The sequence below is a fragment of the Tribolium madens genome, unplaced genomic scaffold, assembly GCF_015345945.1.
Source record: "Tribolium madens isolate multiple individuals breed KSU strain unplaced genomic scaffold, Tmad_KSU_1.1 Scaffold_7;HRSCAF=85;Tcas5.2_LG10, whole genome shotgun sequence".
NCBI classification, from domain to species: Eukaryota; Metazoa; Arthropoda; class Insecta; order Coleoptera; family Tenebrionidae; genus Tribolium; species Tribolium madens.
In genome coordinates this window covers 5,313,785-5,338,365 of record NW_025401050.1, presented here as the reverse complement: position 1 = coordinate 5,338,365, position 24,581 = coordinate 5,313,785, and the positions used below count along the sequence as shown (strand labels likewise).

Genomic DNA, 24,581 nt, shown 5'->3' with positions numbered 1-24,581 from the left:
TGAAACGTTTTTAATAATTGCCCCCTTAACTGTCACCCAAACGAGCCGCCCATGTCTGGAAATGTCACCAAATCTAGGGTTTTTCATACAACGAGGTTGCCACGTCAAGGTTTTTATTACACGTCCTCACGAATAAAAAATAATAAAACAGACGAGATAAACTGATTAAAATATTTTTATTCAAAACATATTTATTACTAGTGTTTTGCCAACATCGAATATTCCATTGAAAAACATAGGTTATGTGTGTGATAATTTTTGTTGTGCTCGAATAAAAAGTATGTGCGATTGTACCACAATGGGAGGGTTTGCTACAGGTAAATGTGTTGGTTTCATCTAATTATTGTGCGTTTTTATCTGAAAATCGGTGTTTTTTCGTCGAAAATCTGTTTTTCCAATAGTAATCAAGTGGCCGTGATTTTCTTTTTTTGACATCTGTCAAAAATAACCTACCGTATGTTGCGTGTTATTTGCGGTTAAAATGTGTTTTTTGTGTTTATTTTTGTATAACTAAACCATTTCAAGGAACATAATTGAAAAATCAATGATTGGTGGTAAATAATTCTCGATTATTGACCCCCGAATCCAGAGTGAGGTTAGGTTACTATTTTCTGTCATTGGGTGAGTGAAAGTTGTTTTAAATTGATTTTCTCCCACAGTTTGAGCCATGTCCTGGGTCAAGAAACGGGGGCAGACGCCCAATCCGGGGACCACTCCACAAGTCCCCATGTATAACCCCAATCAACATTCCAATCAAGAGGTACAAATTGTGTTTTCGAGTTTGTGCAAGTGTGACAATATGTTTTGTAGAATCACTGGCAACAGCCCCCCAGACCGGACCAGAATCCCAACTACTGGCAACAAAACTACCCTCAGAACCCCCAAAACTACTACAACAACACCTACCAGCAGCCCCCTTATGGCAATTTGCAATACAACCAACAATACTCTCAGAATAACTTTGAGGGGGCGCCGAATGAAGACACTTGGGGCTCCAATTGGGGCTGGGGGGACGAAGACAACTCCAATACTCAAGCCCCCAACATTGCCGAGAGTTTCGCCAAGGACGAGGCTTGGAACTGGAATTTGGACGAAGCGAAACCTAAACCGGAACCGGAAACGTCCATTGATCATATGACCGGAAAACGAAACAAACTCGAGACCCCCCAATGGTCAGTGGAGTCTCAGATGTCTCAAGAGTCCTCTGATGATGTTTTACAAACGTCAGAAAGTGATAAAAGTCGGATGCTGTCGCGGAGCTCTACAGTGTCACACTCGCCGATTTCAGGCGACGTTGGGGGCCCCCATGTCGAAAACAAGGAAAACTTGTCTCAGGAGGTGCGCCCCAAACCGGGGAAATTTCCAGCATTTCAAAGTGTCAATCTCGAGTCGCCTCCTGACAATTCCGAACAACCGGACCCGATAAAGACTTCGCCCCCGTCACGTTTTGAAAACAACGAAGCCCCTATTAATGACCGAAACCAGTACCTTGAAACGGCCCAATTGTCCGACGTTGATTTTACAAGGGCCCCCGAGAGTCATCCTCAGGATGATGTACAGCCCCCGCCGGGTTTGCGTCGCATGGTGGGCGGAGCCGAGTCGAGTGAACCCCCCGAGGGTTTACGAAGGATGATTCCGGGCGAGTCGAGTTCACCCGAAACTAGTCTACGACCAAATCCGAGTTCCGAAAGATCGGAAACGATCGGAGCCGATTCAGTTGAGGTCCCAAAAGTCGATGATGGAGTGGGGGGGTTGGTGTCTTCGGTCCGGAATTTGACAGTGGGGGATGAGGATGAGACGAATGAGGGGAGTGGGCGGAGACACAGTCGGGAAAGTTCGGAAAGTGAGCACGAGAGGCGGTCCAAATCGCCGAGAAGGGATCGCAGGAGGGAGAAAGATGATCGAGAGAGAGAGAGGAATAGGGGGCGGTATTCACCCGATAGGAGGGATAAAAGGCGGTACAAAGGACGGTACGAGGAGGAGTCGGATTATTACAGTGATAAGGAGAAGGATAGGAGACATGAAAGGGATTACGATAGGAAATATAATAGTTTGAGGAAGGAGAAGGATAAGGATAGGAGAAGAAGGGATTATGAGAGGCCGAAAAAGGATTATTATTACGGGAGATATGAGGATGATTTTGAAAATGAATCAAGGTCGAGGGCATCAAGTCGATCCGATTCCATGCATGAGTCGTATCGGGAGAGAGGGCATGATCGGAGGGATCGAAGGCATAAAGAGAGGGAGAGGCATAAGAGACGCATGGACCCGTTTAATCCCTACAATCAGGTAAGTGCTGTAATTTCAAATTTGTAAACTCGTTTGTTAATCGGCGATTGAAAACCTTGATAAGCACACTTGCTACTCAGAATTAGAGCTTATATTAATGAAATAGGAAGGAATAGTTTTTTGATATTTTTTTGACGAAATTTAGTATTAATAGAAATAGATTATGTCTTCTGCGGATCGGCCAATGAGATTTTGGGTGAATATAAATCTAGTATTATGACAGAAAGTCACCATTTCGGGTGTCAAAACTCAAATTTGGCGCCAATTTCATTAAAGCACTCTTTTAAATTTTGGCGATTTTTTTTTTCAATTTTAATGTAGAAACATAGCTGTAGGGGTATTATAAATTAAATTTTTAATGAAAAGTTGTTATTTTCAGATGTTAAAATTTAAATTTGGCTGTATTTTTCATTAAAGCACTTTTTTCTAAATTTAAATTTTAGTCTTTTTCTGAGGTTTTATCGTAAGAACACGGTCTTTTGTGCAATATAAATTCACTGTGAATTGTATCAATTTTGGGTGTCAATTCAAATTTGGCTCCAATTTTATCAAAGCATCTTATTTATTTTTTCAATTTTTTTTATTGTAAAAACACAGTTTTTGGGTTATTATAAATTGAATTTCTGATGTAGAGTTGCAATTTCGGATATCAAAACTCAAATTTGGCACCATTTCATTAAAGCATTCTTTTCAAAATTTAAATTTTGACTGTTTTCTGACGTTTTATTATAGGAAGACGGTTTTTTGCAATCTAAATTCAGTATTTGCCTAAATTTTACCAATTTTGGGTGTCAAAACTCAAATTTGGCGCCAATTTCATTAAAGCACTCTTAGATATTGGCGATTTTATTCAATTTTAATATAGAAACATCGCTTTTGGGGCATTATAAATTGAATTTTTAATAAATAGCTGTTATTTTCAGATATTAAAATTTAAGTTTGGCACCATTTTTTATTAAAGCACTCTTTTCTTAATTTAAATTTTGCTCTTTTTCTGACGTTTAATCGCAAGAACACGGTTTTTGTGCAATATAAATTCAGTATTTGCGTAAATTTTATCAATTTTGGGTGTCAAGATTCATATTTAGCGCCAATTTTGTTAAAGTACCCTTTTAAGTTTTGGCGATTTTATCCAATTTTAATGTAGAAATACAACTTTTGGGGCATTATAAATTGAATTTTTAATTGAGTCATTGTTTTAGATATTAAAATTTAAATTTGGCACCATTTTCCATTAAAGCAGTTTTTTCTAAATTTAAATTTTGGCTTCTTTTTGATATTTTATCGTAGAAACACAGTTTTTGTGTAATATACATTTAGTATTTACGTAAATTTTACCAATTTTGGGTGTCAAATTTCAAATTTGGCGCCAATTCCATTAAAGCACTCTTTTAAATTTTAGGGATTTGTTTAACTTTAATGCAGAAACACAGCTTTTGGTGCATTATAAATTGAATTTATAATGGAGAGTTGCATCTTCGGATATCAAAATTCAAATTTGATGTCACTTTTTAATAAAGTACTTTTTTTTAATTTAAATTTTGACACTTTTTCGTTATTTTATACTTCGAAAATTTTATTTTTTTGCAGGCTTTCGGCTTTGACATCTACAGCCAGTACTACCAACAATACCACTACTACGAGAACTTGCGCAAGACGAATCCTCAAGCCTACGCCCAGCTCTACCGCAAATACTATCAGGAGGCGTCTGGTGAAGCTCCTTACGGTACTGAAGACCGCGCTTCAGTGCATTCAGGTCGCAGTTCTGCCAACGACGAACTAGTCAAAGACAGGTAGGGCTACCAACTTTGACATAACTACCACATGTTTGTGCTTAAACAATCACATTTTCTCCTCATAACAGTTCACACACTCAAGCTTTGACGTATTTTGTTTGTTGTAAGAATTTTTTTTGTAAATCCCATACAGGTATACGCGTCAGAGCTATTATAGTCAAACGAGTTTGCCACACTTAGGAGCTTACTACAGAGGATCTCAAACACATAGTATATCGGGTCAATATGGCCTCGATGACTCTAGGTGAGGTCAACACCCTCTTACGACAGTTTATGTAACCTCTAAAAAATATATCTTATGTAGTGCATCTATGGATAAGTTGGAAAAATTACTAAATTACGGGGCTATGGGTCATGGTTTCTTTGCTTGCATGCTTCATTTGTTTTATAGTTTCATTGATATATATGTCAGGCGATTCCGCCATTTTGATGTCAAAAATTGTATTTCAAAATGGCGTAATCGCCATTAAATCGGCATGAATTCGTCATAAAACAATTGAATTTTGTAGTTTTGTGCGCACTCTTGATCAGACCGACACCTCATTAAATTACGAAGATCCGAATTTGACAGCTCAACGTTTAACACCAGCCAAATTTGCAACAGCTCACATTAAAGCTTCCATAAATTGTGGTAAAATGGTGAAAATTCTTCCACACTATCCACTTGATGGTCAAGCATCAACTGTTGAATTGTGTAGTTTAGAAAATTTTCTCTACAATGATGAAGACTATCAAGAGTTGAAACGTTTTCCTGGACCACTAGCCAAAGGAACGACACATAAAAAAACAATCATTGAATATTGCGAAAATAAAATAAAAAATGCCGTTTTTAATCATATTAGTGATAAGGAATCTTATATTTTAATGTGGGAATTGTTGATTTTGTTAATAAGACAAAATGGGGTAAGTTGGCCGTGGAAAAAAAATGGTTGTGATTTTGACAGTTGTGATTTGTAGATGGTTGTGGGTGCTGATATTGCAGAATTGTTGTTAAAGAATCGGACACAAGATGGCGCTCAAAGGGCGCCATCTGTCATCTCGAGTATTGGTAGTAATACAGTTGAGGGCGAAACAAATGAAAATCAACCAATCGCAGCATTGAAGGAAGAGGAAATTACGAATAAATTCCGCGATTATTTGCTCTACGGATCGGTCAAGGAGGCTTTGGGTGATTATAAATCCATTACTAGGAAGAAAAATGCCATTTCGTGTTCCAAAATTTAAATTTGGCGCCAATTTCATTAAAGCACTTTTTAAAATTTTAACGATTTTATTTATTTTTACTGTAGAAATACAGTTTAGGGGCAGTGTCAACTGAGTATTTGATAGACAGTCGCCATTTTGAAATTTAAAAATATGACAGAGATTCAATATTTTTATTATCAAAACTCAAATTTGGCGCTCTTTTTATTAAAGTACTTTTTTTAATTTAAACTTTGGCACTTTTCTGACATTTTTATCGCACTATAAATTGAGTGTTTGCTCAAATTTGACTGAGTGTTATAATTCAAATTTAGCGACAACTTTATTAAAGCATTTTTTTAATTTTGGCGATTTATTTAATTTAGTTATTGAAGTACAGCTTTTGGCGCACTATAAGTCGAGTACCTGATTGACGGTCGCCATTTTGAGTATCAAAATTTAAAAATATACCAGAAATTTACCATTTTGATACCAAAATTCAAATTTGGCGCTTTTTTTAGCACTTTTTTGAATTCTAGCTATTTTATTTAATTGTACTGCTGAATCTAATTTTAAGGGCACTATAAATTGAATATTTGACAGACAGTGGCTTTTTGAGTGTTAAAATTCAAAAATTTGACATAAATTTACAAAAAAAATTAAATTTGGCGCCACTTTCATTAAAGCACTCGTTTTTAAACTCAAGTTTTGGCGTATTCTGTTAAAGTAGAGTTCGTCTATTGTTGTTTTTTTGCAGAGTGGGCTATGAAGCACGGCCTTTGGGGCCACGCCCTTTTCCTGGCTAGCAAATTAGACAAGCGAACTTACGCCAATGTTTTAATGCGATTCGCTAACGGATTGGCTATGAACGACCCTCTCCAAACTCTCTACCAATTGTTGTCGGGTCGTACGCCGGCTGCTGTCACCGTTAGTAGAAAAAAAATTGTATGTGACTTTTGTTCACAAGAATTTTTGTAGTGCGTTGCTGATGAAAAGTGGGGTGATTGGCGCCCCCATCTCGCCATGATTTTGTCGAATTCGACTGAAAGGCCTGAAGTGAATTGTAAGGCTATTACAGTCCTGGGTGATACTCTTATGGGGCGTGGTAGTTTATACGCCGCCCAGTTTTGTTATTTAATGGCAGAAGTTGGCTTTGGACGGTATGGGTGTGCCGAATCAAAGTTGGTACTACTGGGATCTAATCATAATCACGCTTTTGGCAAGTTTGCAACCAATGAAGCGATTCATATGACGGAGATTTACGAATATGCACGAAGTTTGAACGATGATGAGTTCTCATTGGTTAATTTTCAAGTAAGAGCCAATTCTCGTTTTTTGATTGGTTGAAATGTTTCTCTTTTTTTAGCGTTTTAAATATTTGCTATCGACGCGATTGGCTGATGTTGGGTTGTTGGAAAAATCGCTGTCATATTTGGAAAAAATCGCCATTTTTATTGTGAAAAATCCGACAAGTGTCGATATTGGATTGGTTGATGATGTGACGCGATTGGCCGATCGTTTGAAATACTATGATCCAGTAGGCGTCGGCGATGGTGATTTTGACACCAGTCGACTTGATCATTCCTGGTTGGAGGATTTGAAACGTGTTCAAAACGATCTCAATGTAACTTTTATTTATTTTTTATTACGACTAATTATAATTAATTAATTTTAAGGTTGGTCATATTGCACAACAAGGTGGTGCGTGTTCTACTTTACCAACCCAAATTAATGATCAAATTTATTCACACAATCAAGATAGCTGGCAACAGCAACAATACGATCAGTACCAACAACAACAATGGAATCCGGAACCGGTTGAACCGCCGGTACAACAGGAAACAAATGAAAGTGTGTAGTGTGTTTCGATTGGTCGGTTTGAGATCACATGATTGGTTGCAGGTTTAGGTTTTAATAATTATCAAGAACAACAACAATATTGGACGGGACAACAACAATGGAATGAACAGCCGATATTACAGGAAACTGTAAATCAACAACAACAACAAAACTATTATGGTGCTGCTCAAACCGAGGTAGGGAAATAAGTTTTGTGCACAATTTTGTTTGTACAGGTGTTTTTTGTGAATTTTTATAAATTTGTTGCTTCATAATTTTTGAACATCCGGTATGAGAATGGTTTAATTTTATTGTTTAGAAGGGTTTTTTTATTTTTTATAAATTTGGTGAGTATACCTGGTGTGTACTACAAGTTTGGAACCGATAACTTTAAGGTGAAACTTTCAGTTTTTTTTTGTTTCGGAAAAAATGTAACACTCTGTATGACGGAAAAATATAGTTTCATTTTTTTATTTTATTGTTTTTGAGACAAAACAATGTTTTATTTATTTTTATAAATTTGTAGACTATATCGGGAGTGTGCTACAAGTTTGAAACTTTTTTCCCAAAATAAATTTTGACCGGCTAGAAATTTTCTTTGAAAAAAAATATTTTTCGGTGAAACTTTCAACATTTTTTTCTTGAATAAGATATCGACAACGTAGAAATTTTTTGGGACAGGTGTTCTTGAAAAATTATACAGGGTGTTTTTTACAGAAAACGCTTGTTTTATTTTATTGCTTTTTAAGTTTTTCAACACGCAGTATGAGGGGATAAATATGATTTAATTTGTTTAATTTATTATTTAGGAGACGAAACAATAAAAATTTTGATAAATTATAATTTTTTTATAAATTTGAGGATTATACCGGGTGCACCACAAATTTGGAACCGATGATTTTTTGGTGAAACTTTTATTGCTTTTTTTCGGGAATAGGGTAAGAGTTACTAGGACGAATGTGCTCTTAAAATTACGCTGTTCAATTTTTATTACAAAAAAATCGAATTTCAAACTTTTAACATCAATTTTTGTTTTTTTATTGCTTAACGTTTATAATTTTCGATTTATTTAATCATCTGAAGGGTGTTAGAGGTAAGAAAATGAAAAACTCTCTAATTTTTACTTGAAAAAATTTTGTTGATTTTTTAACTGAGTTGTGCTTTTGTTGTTTTTCGTGCCTTTTCGGACGCAGCCGGAACAAGTTGAAAACTCCTCAGCTGACGTAAGTACATGTCCGTCGCTCCTTCCGTCATCGTCCGTCAAGTCATCAACGTTACGTAAACGTCAAAAAACCGAAAAACTAAATCAACTGAAATCGCTCGATAGCGTAACCGAACCGATCAAACCGAAACCGACTCATACATTTAACAAAAAAACGAAAATCTATCCGTTTAAAAATCGCAGCGCCGAAGATTTTATCAATTCGGATCTTGAAAAAAACATTTTTTATAAAAATGAGGAAAAATCTCAATTGATTTGTTACAAAGACAATATGAAAATAATCGCGATTAAAAACGATTCAAAACTGACGAAATACAATACTTTTGAGATGAAATTGAACGACAGGAAGGGAAAAATCGTGAAATATAAGTCGGTGGAAAATCCCGAAACCTTGGTCAAGTATTACGACTCGGACAGTAATGTCGCAATTTCCGCACAAGAGTTTAATTCCGATTTTAAATTGTCGAAATTTGATAGAAAAAAGCACAAACATGATATTATTACGGATACGGTTGATTGTTGGGCAAAGAAAGTACCAACTGGTATGTTTTCTAACCTCAAAAACTCGATTTTTAAGAACAAACCGGTCAAAGAAGTGCTGTATAAGCCGTTGGTTTTCGGTGGTACTTACCCCATTGACGTACCATTGGATAAAATTGAAAGACCGAAAAGTACCGAATGCAAAAACGTGACTGGTACGAAAATGGTACCGAAATTTCGAGAATACGGCCCACCGAAAACTTTCGACATTGACAGACCGATCTAGACCTAGTTTTTGTGATCACACTATAGATAAAATGGCCTAAAATAGATGTGTGTTGTTGTATTGTTACTAGCGCCATCTGTTGTTGATCGCTTATATATTTTTTAGAATTTTTTAGAACACACTGTATTTTGCAATCTTTATTTTGAATAAAAGTGGTTTAATGTTGAGTCGATTTTTATTAAATACCGTTTGTTACAAGTTTAGTCGCACGAGGCGCAACCGAGTGCGTCACAACCATCAAATGTAGCGAACGGTTGTTTCACTGTGTAATAATAAATTGCCGCTCTGTATTTATCCAGGATATTCCACAACCGCAAATCTCGCTCCCCAATCAACGCGAAGCGGCACAAAAGTCCGACAGTGTACCCACTGAACCGAAAAAAGAAGTAACCAAACCGAAAACTACAGAAGCAGTTCAGGACAAGCAAAGCGGTTGGTTTGGTGGTATTTTTAATAAGTTAACCTTGAAACCGAAGAATCAAATGAAACTACCCGATGATAAAAACCCAACGGTGAGCCATTTCCGGTTTGGTGTAACCGATCGGTTAATTTTTTTTTGACAGATTTTGTGGGATTCGGAGAAAAAACGATGGGTGAATACCGATGAGGATAACGGAGACGGCGCAAATGACTTTAAACCGCCCCCTAAAATGGCCGAAATGGCACCAGTGCAGCCAACTTACCACCCACAAGCACAAAAACCAGTGGAACCAACGCAGGAAAATGGAAATGCCCCGAAACCACCACAACCCACACAACCCAATATGTTCAAGTTGCAGAAAAATAGAAGTAAGTAGGCGGCGATTTGGCGCGAAATTCAAATTTTTAGAAAAAAAAATCGAACAAGACCTATAAATACATTGATAAATAATCGCCATTCTGATAGTTTTGGCCGGAAAATGTGATTTTAAGTTTTCAAGTTCGAGTTTTGCGTCACTTTGAGTGGCGCGAAATTCAAATTTTGATGAAAAAGAAATAAAAATGTTGAATTTTTTGGGCGAAATAGTGCTTTAACTTGTTTAAAAACTGCTAAATAACTGTTATTATGCTAATTTTGTGATGATTTTTTTTGGTTTAGACATCAAAAAATCCTACATCGACGTGTTCAACCCGGCCGGCAAGCCGGCTCAAAGCGTTGCCGCTCCCGCGCCGCTAGGTGGCGCTCCGCATGCCCAGCCGCCTATGAATTTTTTTATTCCTCAACCGGTCAATGACCCCAACGCGCCAACCGATTTTCTGACACCATCGCCACCCATGCAGTTCAATAATGACACACAGGTATGCCAACCTAACCGATCATTCGTCCATTTTAATAATGATTTGGACTTTTCGTAGCGGGGGAAATTTAACAAATGAAAAATCTTAAGTAAGATTTTGTTTTTTGTGCATGATGCTGCATGAAAGCATGGTGCATCACACTGTATATATTTTGGTTTAAGTGGCGCACACTGCTTTTTTTGAAATTTTGTGGTTGTGTGGTTTTTATGTGAGGTTATGGTAGATGTCTAGGTGGAGTTCGGCTAGTTCACTGTCAAGGGAGGTTCAGTCCTATACAATGCATAAACCAATCCGCAGATAGCTTTTGCTCTTTTGACGCTTGCTTCATTTCCATCAAGTAGGTAGTCGGTTTTAGGGGATTTTGGTGACTTTAGGGATTTTTTTTATTTTATTTTTTACAGATGGCGCAGTAAGCACTGGAAAGGGATGGAATTTGTCAAACAAGGCCGTTTTGTAATTTTATCCTACATTTAATCGATCCTGTGATCATGGTGTTTAATATTGTAGTTTTAATTAATTTTATTGAACATTGATTATGTCATAGAGAGACAATATGAATATCGGAGTGTAAGAATTGTAAGGGAATAAAGATATGAACATTGATTTTGGTTGTTTTAATTACAGTTTCCTGTAATTTTATTACCAGCAAATTTAAATTCACGCATCTAAAACGCGGTAATTTTTGTGTTTCTGATAGAAAAAAGAAGCTATTGAAATTTGTTTTTTATAATTGATTGTTTCAAATTACAGTTACCTGTTGGCGCTAATTTTAAACTTGTACGTGTAGAATGCGATTATTTTTTGTGTCTTTATTAAAAAAAGTGAAACAGTAATTTTTTATTTGTAACTTTTAAGATAAAATTACTATATTTGATTACAGTTTCCTGTAATTTAATTGCCGGCGAATTTAAATTCGCACATAAAATGCAGTAACATTGTTTCAGAATTAAATTTTCACATATAGATATTGATTTTTGTTCATTTGATTGCAGTTTCCTGTAATTTTGTTGGCAGCAAATTAAAATTTTTGCGGTTATTTTGGTGTTTTTTGTTGAAAAATGAAACTAGTGAAACAGTCATTTGTTTATTTGTAATTCTTAAGGTAAAAATACAAAAATTGCACTAAAATAATTTAAGATCCAACTTTACACACAAATCGTCTAGATTTACAATAAATTAGTGAATAAAAGCTTTCGACATGCAACTATCCATCTCTCTCAGTTCGATAGTTCCATCTCAAACTATATACACCTTCCTCCCCCACCTTATGGCAATAACCTAGGATGGAACCTCCCCATGTGTAAAATAAGCCCACTCGGATTATGCCTCACAAAGTACAAAAATGGCCGATCGAACCTCAACCTAGGCGTTTCGGGCAACCTAGCCTGTCTCGGTCTTTGCGCTAACGGCAAATCCAGGTACCTGGGATCATGCAACGGGTCATGAAACGCCCTCTGGTAGTACTCCCAGTCCAAGCTCCGCCTCTCCGCCGTGGCCGGATACACCTCCTTGTGATGCCCCTCTCCAACTCGCCCCTCCCCGCACGTCGCAAACTCGTTCAGTTGGACGACGTCGGACAAGTACAGTTCGTGGGCGGCGCCGTTCAGCCCCTTCAAATCCGCCTTTTGCGAATCGAACAGCTCGTGCAAGCCCATGCGTTTCAGGGATTGGGTGGCGTTGACCAATGAGCGGTGTTGGAAACGTGGGATTTGCAGTTCCAAGCCGGGGCGGGGGATGAGCGAGCGGAGGAGGCGTGACCACGCCCCTTTCTTGAACGAGCTCTCGACGAGGCGTTTCTCGAGGCGGGAGAGGCCGTCCCCGGGGGCGGTGACGCCCTGTTGTCCTGGGATTATGAAAATTGTCGAGATGGTGGAGTCTTTGGAGCCGAGGGCGGCGGCGGTGGCGTCGAGGCTGGGTTCGTAGCCGGCGACGAAGCCCGAGCGATAGACAGTGGCGGGGATGGGGATGAGGCGGCGCTGGCGGAGCGAGGGGAGGACCACGAAGTGGAGCTCCCCGTCGCGGCCTTCCGTCGAACCTTGCGAACAATCCGTCTAAAAAAAATTAAAATAATTATACAGGATGATTTTTTATTTTTCACAATTATACAAGGTGTTTTATAATCTCACAGTATTACCCAACCTTTATACCCGACAATTTATTTCGTACTCTGATTTTTTTTCAATAATCAAAAATTGTTTATGAAGATTTTTTTTAAGAATATTTTTGAGTTATACAGGCTGCGCCAGAACTCGCGCCCCAGACAAAATTTTCAAGTAAAGTAGGATACCAGAAACATGAAAAAAATGTTTAAAAAATTCTATCTGTCAAAAAATTTTGACATATTTTTTGACATTTGACATTTTTTTATATCTATTTAATGATACTGATGACGTTGTATATGTTTTTTTACAATTATTTAGTAAAGGGACTTGCCAATAAAAGCCACAAATAACATTGAACAAAGTTACAATTTAGGATACAGCTTCCCTGTTTCCTCTTTTAATAGCCTATAGCAAAAAAACTTGAAAAATTATTTTTCCAACAGAAATAAATAGTCAAAGTGCAAACTTTAAACCCTCATAACTTCGAAATTTTTATAGATAAAATTTTTTTAACATTTTTTCCATGTTCCTGGTATCTTACCTTATATGGCATTTTTCTCTGGGGCGCAAGTTCTGGCGCACCCTGTATAGGGTGTTTTTTATTTCATCGTACCCAACTTTTTATACAAATCTTTTTTTTTTTGGTTTATTACATGTCATAAAACCTTGTTTTGCTATTGCAATTTAACATATTTTTTTTGGAAATTTTTGAAACGCCGCAATCGAAATAAAACAACAATCGTAACATTTTCAGGGCACTTTTTCCGAGTTTAATTTAAACTCATAAAAATATCATACATTTTTCAGTTTTTAAAAAATATAAAAAAACAAGTATATACAGTATATACATTAATAAATTAATTAATTAAACTCAAGACATACCGACTATATCTTTGGAAAAAAACTATATTTTTATATGTTGGAAGTCGCCAAAACTGCACCAAATAAAGTTATTTCCTATTATACAGGATGTTTTATTATTCTAGAATCTTTCCTAAATATTTTACAAACGACAACTGAATTTTTTTGTGCTGTTATTTACTTATCTTTTCATTAGTGAAAAATTTTTCTTGAAGTTTTTGTTTCAAGAAAAAAAACTTTTATCAAAATTTGTACAGGGTACTTTTTGCACAAAAAACCACATTCTGTTGTCTATAAAATACCATACAACCATGTTTTGCTATTGTAAATTAGAGTTTTTTTTATTTTGCTATGAAATTTTTGAAAAACTTTTCAACGTCGCAATCGAAATAATAAAACAAAACAGAATGGTAGCATATTTAGAACACTCTTAAACAGATATTGATTTAAATTTAAATTTTGACGTATTTTAAAAATTATATAAAAAAATAAGTTTTATAGAGTGACTCATTAATTAAACATCTGCTGCCACTGTCTATATTTCTGAAAATAAAAATAAAATTTTTTGATATGTTGTACAATCGCCAAAAACACATCAAATATGTTTTTTTCATAGAGATAATATTAATACTACGTCCATGGTTTTTTTTTACAATTATACAAGGTGTTTTATTATTCCGGTGAATTACCCAACTCTTATCTACAAATGACAACCGACAATTTTTTCGTACTTTCACTTATTTATTTTTTCAATAATCGAAAATTATTCTTGAAGATCTTTTTTTTTAATATTTTATCAAAATTTATAGAATGTTTTATTATCACAGGATCGTACCCAACTTTTTAAACAAAGAACCACTTCCTTTGGTTTATGAAAAGTCATTTGCAATCGCAAATTTGCAAATTAGAACTTTTTTAAAAATTGTGTTATGACATTTGTGAATAACTTGGCAACGCCGCAATCGAAATAATTTAAGAAAACAGAATCATGACATTTTTAGGGTCCTTTTAACCAGACTTTGTTTTAGATTTGTAAAAATAAATAAATTTTGAGGAAATTAAAAAACGTTTTAAAAATGTATAAACTCATTAATAAACATTGACTATATTTCTGAAAATAAAAAATACATGTTGTACAATTGCCGAAACTACATTATTTTTTTACAATTATACAGGGTGTTTCATTATTCCAGGACCGTACTCATCTTTTGTTTTACAAACGCAACCGACATTTTTTTTAAATTTTTGCCTAGTTGGGTAAAAGCCATATTTCTGGTGTGGTTTTTCTAATTTATTATTTTTTTACACTTTTGACCAGACTTTAGACCACTACAAAAAATATTTTTTCCAAAAATTTAACAATGCTACAACGAATAAATACATATATACCGGGTGACTCATTAATTAAACATCGTAAAATACTGACCATATTTTTGCAAAAAAAAAACACACTTTTTGATATGGTACACCTACAATTGCCGAAGCTGCATTTAGTAAGATTATTTGCAAGTGTACAGGGTGTTTTATCACTCCAGGGCCGCGCTCAACTTTTTGCATTAAATATCAATATTTATTGGATTTTGCTTGCGACGTTGCCATTTTTTGTAAACTTAGGGGGCACCAACCTGGAAAATGCTGACACTGACTCCAGCCAGGGGCGGCTTGGGCACTAGATTCCCATCCTTGAGGAACTCCGCAATCCTCCCATCTGTATTTTTCTTGACTAGGAGGTTAGTCCTCCTCCTGATAACATCCCCAATCTCTCTAAAACTCGCCTCCTCGACATGCCCGTCATAAAACTGCCTCACCCTCTCCTTATAGAAGCCCAACAACTTCCCCTTACTCCTATCACTGTACAACTCTCTGATAATGGCCGAGACGGCCACCCCCGAATCGGGGGTAGCTTCAATCGACTCTGAGACATTTTTAAAAATGAGATGGGGGTTGAACGTTACCATATCGTCCAGTTTGAGAATCTCATTCATCTCCCCTGAGGTGGCCCCCCGGGCCCCCAGGAACACCATAGCGAGGAGGGAGGTGGCTGCGAAGGGGGACACCACGACACTACGGGCCGAACTTAGCCCATTTGTCACACTTTTCCAAAATCCGAAAGCCAATTCATTGCACAATTGGACGAATTGGTAAATATCGGTGTCTAGGTTGGCAGTACTGTCCTCCAATCCGAAGCCTTGGAGGGGTTTAGGGACCAAATCAACGGGAGCGGGAGGATCAACAATTGAGATAAGTGGGGATTGAGTGGTTTGAGGAGGTTGAGTTGTGTGGGGGGAGAGAGTGGAAACAAGAGTCCAGGTACCACCTGAATCGTTTTTGGTACTTTCGTTAATTGTGATCTCAATTGAGGGTTTAGCTTCGGTTGTGGTACTACTGGTACTAGTACTAGATTCAGTTGTAGTTTCCTCAGTTGTGGTACCAACAGTGGTTTCGTCGAGTACCAAGGTACCATTTTTGCGCATTTCGTCAATCATCGCGTCGTATTCCATTTCTAGACTCAAGTCAGCTTTGGCCGGCTTGGGTTCATTCCGGATAATTGTAATATTGATGATGTGACTCTCGGATGGTACCGTGGTTGGTACTACTGTCGTAGTTTCTGGTTCCACGGTCGTCGAGAATTGCAAAATTTGCGACAAAAGCGAATCAACTGAATCACTCAACAAATCACGATCGTCGATTGTTGTAGTTTCGGTAGTTGGTACCACTGTTGTTACGCCTATTAGACTGGAACCTGCTGTGGCAGTCTCGGCCATAACCTCATCCATTGTTTTATTCGCACTCTTTATCATCATTTCTTCCACCATCGAGGCTTCTTTTTGTGTTTCCATGACCGGTCCAGGCGTACCAACCGCCTGGGAAATAAGTTGTTCAATTGTCTCAATAAACGTCTGATCGGTCGTGGTCGATGGTACTTCCGTTGGATTCGTAAGTCGGATCAAAAATTTCTCACTCGCCTCGGTCGTCTCGGTTTTTTCCTCACTACTAGTGCTAGTACCTTCGGATAATTGCGAATTGATTTCGTAGATGTTAGTTGAGGTGAGGAGGAACTGTTCAAGATCGGGTACTGTCGATTCTGTTGTGTTGGTACTCACTGTTTTGATCGTCACGTATTCGGTACCAAGGGTACTCAAGTCGGGTTCTGGCCGGTTTTTGTTATCATTAATCAGGAAAAAGGTACTAAACGTACCAAAAGTTGACGTCTCTTCTTGCGGTGGAGTTGTTGTCGTCTCAGGTACCACTTTCTCAGTGGTACTTGGCCTTTCAGTTGAAATTGTTGTCGTTTCAGTGATTCGTAGCCTTTCAGTTGAGGTTGTTTCGGTGGTACTAGGCTTTTCAGTTGTTGTTGTTTCAAGCTCTGTTGTTGTTGTCGTGGACAACTCTGTTGTAGTTGTTGTTTCTTGTGCGATTTTCTCAAACTGGACACTGGCTTCTGGTACTACCGTCTCTTCCACAAGTTCTGTTGTTGTTGTTGTTGGAGGTTTTGTTGTTGTTGTGGTTGTTGTAGTGGTGGAAGGCGATGTTATTAAAGTCGTAGTCCTTGTGGGCCTTCTTAAGGGCTTAAAGGTGGTACTTTTGGCCGGGAAAGGCCTTTTCGTCCCTTTCCTTACGTTGTTTTTGAACTCGACGTCCTGTTGTGGCTTGATTTCAACAACAGGTGACAAGTTTTCAGTTCTCTCAGTCGTCGAGTTTGAGTTTGTGATGATTTCAACATTGATCATAGGAGTACTAGTAGTACTAGTGGTAGTACTAGTACTACTAGTACCATCGGTTTGCAAAGTCATGACTTTCTGAGTGGTCGAGATTTGCTCAGTGGTGGCCATTACCAACACCGTATCAGGTGTCACGTGACTAGTGGGCGGTTCCGGCTTAATATCCGCCCCCGAGTTGCCAAAAACGGCTGGAAGTATCATACTCCACGAATCGGACACATCCGGAGTATCAAACTCCGGTTTTTCCGGATTCTTATGTTGCTTGATTTCCTCCTTAAGCACATTTTGCACATTATTGACCACATCGTTGACTCTTTTTTCCGGCATGAAAGCATCAAGTGTGACGTCATCATCACCGGTTGCTATGATATCTTGGATTTCCTCTAGTGTCATCAATCTTTTAATCAAATCACCATCATCATCAAATGTGTAAAACTCATATCGATCGGGATTTAGTAATTCGATGGGACTGGCAACATCAGTTGCGACGTGTGGTTTTGATACAGGCTTGCCAACCGCATCGGTGTAAATTTTCGAACCGTTTCCGGCGTCCATTATGACGGAAACCGATGTGACGACACTGAAACAAATCGAGATAACTGTGAGAGGAGATTTATGATTCACAGATGGTTAATGAAATGGCAAAAAATTGCTAATATTTATGGCCTGGTTAGCAATGATGGGCACCGTTTGTTGACGATTAAAACGGAAAAGATAATTGTAACACGATCGAGTGAGCGCTGAGCCGGAATTGACAGTTAATTGTTTCGAGGGACACCTCCCCTCACGCGGCCATTACATCGCAAAATTACCGCCCCTATTGCGGTACATGTTACTAAGGGACGCGTATTCCCCTCTTGCGGCCATTACATGGTTAGATACATTTTAAATAAAAATTGTTTCTTTATATTGGGATTTTAAATGTGATTTTCATAAAATCAATCAAAAATTTAGCGTGTTTTTACACGCACATTTACCTCTTCTTCCACGGCCATTATACTAATTGCTATTTTAACACTTCTTCTCTCGCGACTATACATCACACAATTTCTACATTTTCAACTATTACCTCCCCTCTTTAGGCCATTACATATTACTACAGGACGCGTAATCCCCTCTTTGGGACGCTTTTGGCCCCTCTTGGGGCCATTACATGTTTTTTTTTATTCTTTTATTTTTATTTGAATTCTAGATTTTAATGTTTTTGTATTTTCTTCTCAAAAATTCTTTAGATATGGAGAGCACTTTATATTTTTTTCATTTTGATATGTTTACCTCTTTTCCGGCGGCCATTCTACTAGTTGTTATTTTATTACTTCCCCTATCGCGGCCATTAACTCACACAATTTATACATTTATTATTACTTTACAATTATTACTTCCCCTATTGCGGCAAGAGCTACATATTCCTCTATCTCAAGATCAAATATCAAATTTTAAACGTAATTTGATAAGATTAGTTACAAATTTAACAAGTTTTGATCTCATTTTGGCAAAAATTTTTCAAATAAAATGGTTAACCTTTCCTCAGGCGACCATTATACGTATACTGCTAGGTTTTATTTCATCACTTCCCCTCTCGTGGCGATTGTAAGATTACATTTTAATGTAAACTATCAAAAAAAATATTTTTCAGCACAATTTTTTTTAGTTTTCACTTATTTTGACACATTTTAAACGAAAATTGTGATAGTATTTTTACTATTACACAAGGCGACAAAAAAAAGTCACGTCGTGACAACTTGACAAATTTTATATCATTTTGTTCGTCTCAGTGAGACAAATCAAATGCACTAAAAAAAATTAAAAAGTTCACACTTTGAACAAAATTTTTTTTTTTCTAATTTAAATGAATTTAAAATACTTTCAATTGCACCTTCTTTGTTCTAATTACAATAAACAAAAACTGTTTGTTTACTTAAAACAAATAAAGAGTACCTTCGTACTAATTAAAGCAATAAAGAGTTTTTTTGTTGTAAAAATGACCACTGATCATTATGCAAAGAGGATCTAGAAGTTACGAAGGTACGAGCCTTAAATATAAGGGCAAATCTTTTCCAAATGAGATCACTTTCTATTCAGATTTCGACTTGTTCACTTTGTTCTAGCTTTCTGAACTTTTTTTGAAAATGTTCTGAGCAAATGCTTTCTAATCACTTTTGAGTGATGTTAAATGCAATAAGACACCTGATTTATTTTGTTGGTACGATTAGCTTCAGTTAGCTTGTAGATAGTAATTGTTGTAATAACAGTTGCACACGAAGCAACTGACTTATTGCATTCAATATCAGTAGAAAGTGATGAAAAAGCATTGGCTGAGAACATTTTCAAAAAAAAGTTCAGGAAGCTAGAACAAAGTGAACAATTTAGAATCTGAATGGAAAGTCATTTAATTTGAAAAAGATTTGTTCTTATTTTTAAAGCTACTGCTTTAAACTTCTAGATCCTTTTTGCTCAATGATCATTGATCATTTTTAAAACAAAAAACTCTTTATTTGCTTTAATTAGTACGCAGGTATTATTTATTTGTTTTAAGTAAGCAAACAGTTTTTGTTTATTCTAATTAGAACAAAGAAGGTGCAAACCATTTTTAAGCAAAAGAAGAGTCTTAAAACAAATACTTTTATAAAAATGCAATTTTAAGTAAAATTAACATGAGTTTCTCCTATATGGCGCAATACCTGAATAGCAAACCTTAACTTCAAAAAATTATATCTTAAAAACTACTCGGTATATTATTTTAAAAATTTGGATTCCAACTAATAAAAAGATGCTCTACACGATGCCGAAAAAGAAAAAAAATTTACTCGTAGGGTTTTTCTTAGATTACTTCGATTTACTTCGAACTTCTTCGAACACTGTTCGAAGGAAAGTTTGCCAATATTCAATTTCAAATTCATATCCTCCTAAAGGGTAAAGCCATCCCTTTAAAATGGTTTTTATTTGAAGGAAATCGGCATAATAGTTATTGAGTAATGATTTTTTAAATTCAAAGTATTTTAAATTCATTTAAATTAGAAGGGTTGATTCCCACCTTAAAATTGAGCCAAAAAAATTATTTAGTTCAAAGTGTGTGGACTTTTTGAATTTTTTTTAGTGCATTGTCTTGCTGAGACGAATAAAATGATATAACATGTGTCAAGTTGTCACGACACAACTTTTTTTTGTCGCCTTGTGTTATTATTCTGTTTATTTTTACACTAATTTACCTCCTTTCTCGTGGCCAATACATTGTTGAATATTAATAACGTTTCATTTAAAATTGGTAAAAAAAACACGTTTTTAAAACAAAATTATTTATTTTTTAATGTTTACTTCCCCTCTTGTTCTTGCGGCCATTACAACTAAAAAATCACATTTTTTGTTCATTATTTGATTTCAAATTTTATTTATTTTTGCCATAATGTGTGACATTTGAAAAATCGTGAATATTGGACCAAATTAATCACCCCCCTCCCCCTTGCGGCCATTACTCTATCGCTTGTTTCCAAATCCCGCCACCTACACGAAATAATGCAAAACACTCACCTAGACCCTAGCACCTTTCTGTCCCCGTCGTTGGAGTCTTCCGCCGCCGCCAAAAGGGCGAGAAGAAGCAGCCGCCACATGCTTCTGTAAACAAAAATCAAGTGATCAGTGTCGACTTCCCCTCACGCGGCCATTATCCCAGCCGACTTAATTGCGTTGTTATAACTGTAGCGTTTTGGTTACTCAATTCGGCTAATTATTAACGATGCAACAATAACGTTATTTATTCTAATGTAACGGCTGTGAATCCGATGATATAAATCCGTTACATAATAAAAAAAAAGTTATGCACGCATATACTTCCCCTCTCGCGGCCATTACCGCCCCTCTCGGGGCCATTTTTCGGTAATTTGGGGTTAGGTAGTGTGTCAATGGCTCTATTGAAGCATGCAACAGGTTGTAGGTGTGGTATTTACCTACTTGTTATTCCAACACGATCGTACCATTGCACCTACCCATATATTAAGTGCTCCACAATACCATAACGTCGATTAATCATTAAGAAATGCTCCTTAACCCAATTTTCCCACGTGATTTCAAACACCGAAACTATAACTAACAGTACTTGTGAAAAATTTTTTTAGTTTGTTATATTAAACAAGCCCTCAAGTGGTTTTATGCCTAGAAACCCAGATTTCGAAATATGCTAATGCTCGCCATTCATGGCAAATAAACGTTTATTAATTGATAAATGGGACGAGTTTGAATTACAATGGGACATAAAAGTCGACGAGTAATGGGATGTGTCGTTAAGGAACGTAAATCGAACGACATATAAGGGGAAAATGTGGGAATTTTGCAGGAAATGGAATTTGAAGAGGGAAGAAAGTCGGATTTCCATGAATCAGGAGTTTTGCGATGGTTAAATAAAGGTAAAAGTTCGATGGCCGTGACAGGAAATGTGCTCTAATCAGGTGTGAAAATTGAAGGTTCGGCATTTTTAGGTTTGTTTTTTAAAAAAATTATGAAAATAATACATTTTAAGAGACGTTTTGGGCTTTACCTCCCCTCCCGCGGCCATTACGCCAATAAAAACAAAAAACTGCCTTTAGTCTCAATTTAATGTAATTTTTTCAATTATTTAAACAAAACTTTTTACTTAAAATTTTGTTATTTGTTAGCATTTTAACAAACATTATAACATTTTTAGGTTCAAAATATTTATTTTGATTTTGATACAAAATAATAATTTTGTAAGATACTTCCTCTGTTACTGCCATCACAGTTAACTAGATTTTAAAGTAAATTTTACATTTTGATAATAATCTGACAAAAATTTCGATCCTATTTATGAAAATAATTACTGTCACTGATCATTTTGGGGGTAGTTAACTCCCCTCTCGCGGCCATTACATCAAAAAAATAATTAAGAAAAAAGAAAATTACATTTTAATTTTAATTGAATATGATATTAAAGCAAATAGAACAATAATTGAAGTGTTTTTCAAGTTTTTAAGACAAAATTTGCATTTAGGGAGTAGTTTTAAAGATTACTTCCCCTCTTGCGGCCATTACATTAATTGACATTTAATTATTGTTCGTCATTAGTGTCGAAGACCCTTCTTCTAACGAGCCAAGGGTTGGTTACTTCCCCTCTCGCGGCCATCACACTAACCATAGTCGACTAGATCTTAAAAAAATTCAAATTTTGACATCAAATATCCAACAAAGGTTTTAATTCATTACTTAAAATTTTGTTAAGAACAAACATAACATTTTTTTGTTTCAAAACATTATTTTTGTGATTTTTTTTTTAAATAGTGCGTTTTAATGGAGATTTTGTAAGAAACCTCCTCTCTTACCGCCTTCACATTAACCTTAGCTAACTAGATTTTCAAAGTAAATTTTAACTCTTGATAATATGACAAAAATTTTGTACCAATTTATTAAGATCAGAAAAAAAGACAAGACTTGTATTTGTTTGAAATTTAACAATTGTCACTGGTCACTTTGAGGTTAGTTACCCCTCTCGCGATAAAAACAAAAAATAATCGAGGATTTTTACTAAAAATTGTTCATTTAAGTATGTTTTTTACCTCGCCATTACTTGACAACAAATTCAAACACTAAAAAAAAAACTAATTTGAATTTCAATTAAATAACATTTTTTTAATTATTTAAACAAAACTTTTATTTAGAGGGTTATTTTGAAGATTCTTCTCCTCTCGCGGCTATCACACTGATCATGGATGACTTGATCTAAGAAAATTTTTGGTGCAAAATATTATTTTGGTCAAATTTTGTAAAATGCCTCTCCTCTTGCGGCCATCACATTAGTCACAGTTAACGAAATTTTAAAGTAAATTTTAAGTTTTCATAACAATCTGACAAAAATTTGATCCGATTTATGATTTATTGTAAAAAGAAAAATAATAACACAAGACTTAAATTTGTTTGTGATTATTGTTCTGGTCATTTTGGGGTTAGTTTACCTCCCCTCTCGCGGCCATTACCCAAATCCCCATATCACAATTTAAAATCTTTTAGTATTTTTCACTTTTCTGATCAAAAAAACTGAAAATTTCCACACGAAATCGTGTAATTTTTTTTACCCTGAGTGTATTTCCAAGTCGAGCACAATTCTCGCTTTGATGCACACTTCTCGGAGTCAATGGCACAACTGGCGAAGAGTCAGAGAGTGCTCTGGTCAGGTGCTCGACCTTGACCGCTGGACCAACGGAGGCAGAGTTTGTGCCGCCGCCACCACCACCGCCACCGCCACTTTGCTATCTTTAGAGCGATTCGCGATGCAGCAGTGTGCATTAATGATGCAGCAACGGCTGGTCCACTGACAGATATTTCAACGAGAATATATCGACCAAGCGACGGTTTATTTACGAGGCGATTTTAGCGCCAGGATGAGTCCCGAGGGAGTGCACCGGGAATAAACTTTCAGATGGGATGAGGATTAATTAAGTCACAAGAGCTTAAGTCAGATATTATTACTACTATTATTATTATTATTTTGCAAAAACAAAACAAAACTGTTTCTATCTCACTTCAACCTTTGTCTATTTCATTATTAAAAGATATAATCTAGTTGGCCATGATTTGACAACAGTAGCTTCATTACATTCGTGTTTTTTGTCTTTTTCTTACATTGTGTCAAGATTTAATCTTCTCAATGTTAAGATTGTAGAGAATACCTTTTTATCAGGTCTTGAAATCTTTAATCGCTTTTAGATCAGGATTATTTCTTTTTTTTTTCTAAATTGCTTTTTGTCGAGCAAGAACTTCAAAAAAATTATTAAATATTTTGAATGAAAAAGTAATTAAGATCTTGAAACAATTCATTAAGATTTTGAAGAATGTTCCAACGTTTTGGAAAAAAAATCCAGTGGGTCATGATTTGACCACAGCGGGTGTCTCGCTTCATTGCGTACGATGTGTGTTTTTATCTCTTTTTCTAACATTGTGTCAAAACTTAATCTTTTCGAGGTTAAGATCGTCGAATATTTGTTGTCTCAAATTTTGAAATCTTTAATTGCTTTTAGATTAAGATTATTCCTCGTCAAGATTTTGAAAGAAAATTACACATTATTAAGATTTTGGAAGAATATTTTAATGTTTTTTGGATTATAAAAAAATTATTTTGTTGGTCATGATTTAATATAGTTGCTGCCTCGCTTTTTTTTCTAGCGTAGTATCAAAATCAAATCTTTTTGAGGTCATCAAGATTGTAGAGTATAATTTTTATTAGATGAAATCTTTAATTGATTTTAAATCAAGATTATTCAGTTTTTTTGTTTGAAATTCCTCTTTGTTGAGATCTTGAAAGAAAATTTTAGATGTTTTTAATTAAAAAATTAGTTATTTGAAAAATAAAAAAATTAAAATCTTGAAACAACTCATTTTGGAAGAATGTTTTAACGTTTTTCAATGGAAAATTAAGATCTTGAAATGTGACTTTTATTGTTTTTCTTTAAAATAAAAAACTGTTTCCGTTAATCTTGAAACGATATTTTTGAGATTGAGAATCTTTTCTTCAAAAGTCTT

General features: G+C 35.8%; 2 protein-coding genes across 11 annotated transcripts in view; one reads left to right on the top strand and one right to left on the bottom strand.

Moving 5' to 3' along the window:
* The first annotated feature begins 97 nt into the window (after positions 1 to 97).
* LOC123009759 (protein transport protein Sec16A) lies at positions 98 to 10,975 on the top strand. Of its 8 annotated transcripts, none has more exons than XR_006413034.1 (17): positions 98 to 317; positions 660 to 760; positions 811 to 2,289; positions 3,880 to 4,082; positions 4,219 to 4,329; positions 4,595 to 4,988; positions 5,043 to 5,253; positions 6,025 to 6,194; positions 6,246 to 6,581; positions 6,634 to 6,891; positions 6,944 to 7,118; positions 7,170 to 7,303; positions 9,394 to 9,606; positions 9,658 to 9,883; positions 10,173 to 10,372; positions 10,430 to 10,709; positions 10,774 to 10,975. XR_006413034.1 is itself a non-coding variant. In XM_044406270.1 (17 exons), exons 2-16 carry the CDS (start codon positions 668 to 670, stop codon positions 10,671 to 10,673), a joined length of 4,281 nt encoding a protein of 1,426 aa, XP_044262205.1. In that variant the 5' UTR covers positions 98 to 317; positions 660 to 667; the 3' UTR covers positions 10,674 to 10,709; positions 10,774 to 10,975. The 8 variants fall into 8 exon arrangements, 7 of the variants coding, with proteins under 7 accessions (XP_044262205.1, XP_044262208.1, XP_044262209.1 ...); XM_044406270.1 differs by having other exon boundaries at positions 10,596 to 10,709; XM_044406273.1 differs by having other exon boundaries at positions 10,430 to 10,460.
* Positions 10,976 to 11,440: 465 nt separating this feature from the next.
* The window catches only part of LOC123009971 (cell wall protein DAN4), a 17,506-nt gene continuing 4,365 nt past the window's right edge, over positions 11,441 to 24,581 (bottom strand). For 2 of the 3 annotated variants that reach the window (XM_044406567.1, XM_044406569.1), the window contains exons 2-4: positions 20,586 to 20,669; positions 14,961 to 17,637; positions 11,441 to 12,423 (exon numbers count right to left, since the gene is read on the bottom strand). In XM_044406567.1, the coding sequence (XP_044262502.1) occupies positions 11,638 to 12,423; positions 14,961 to 17,637; positions 20,586 to 20,669 (3,547 nt within the window). In that variant the 3' untranslated portion in view covers positions 11,441 to 11,637. Of the gene's footprint in view, positions 12,424 to 14,960; positions 17,638 to 20,585; positions 20,670 to 23,137; positions 23,216 to 24,581 lie in introns of those variants that run through there. The other variant, XM_044406568.1, reaches the window with a different exon arrangement.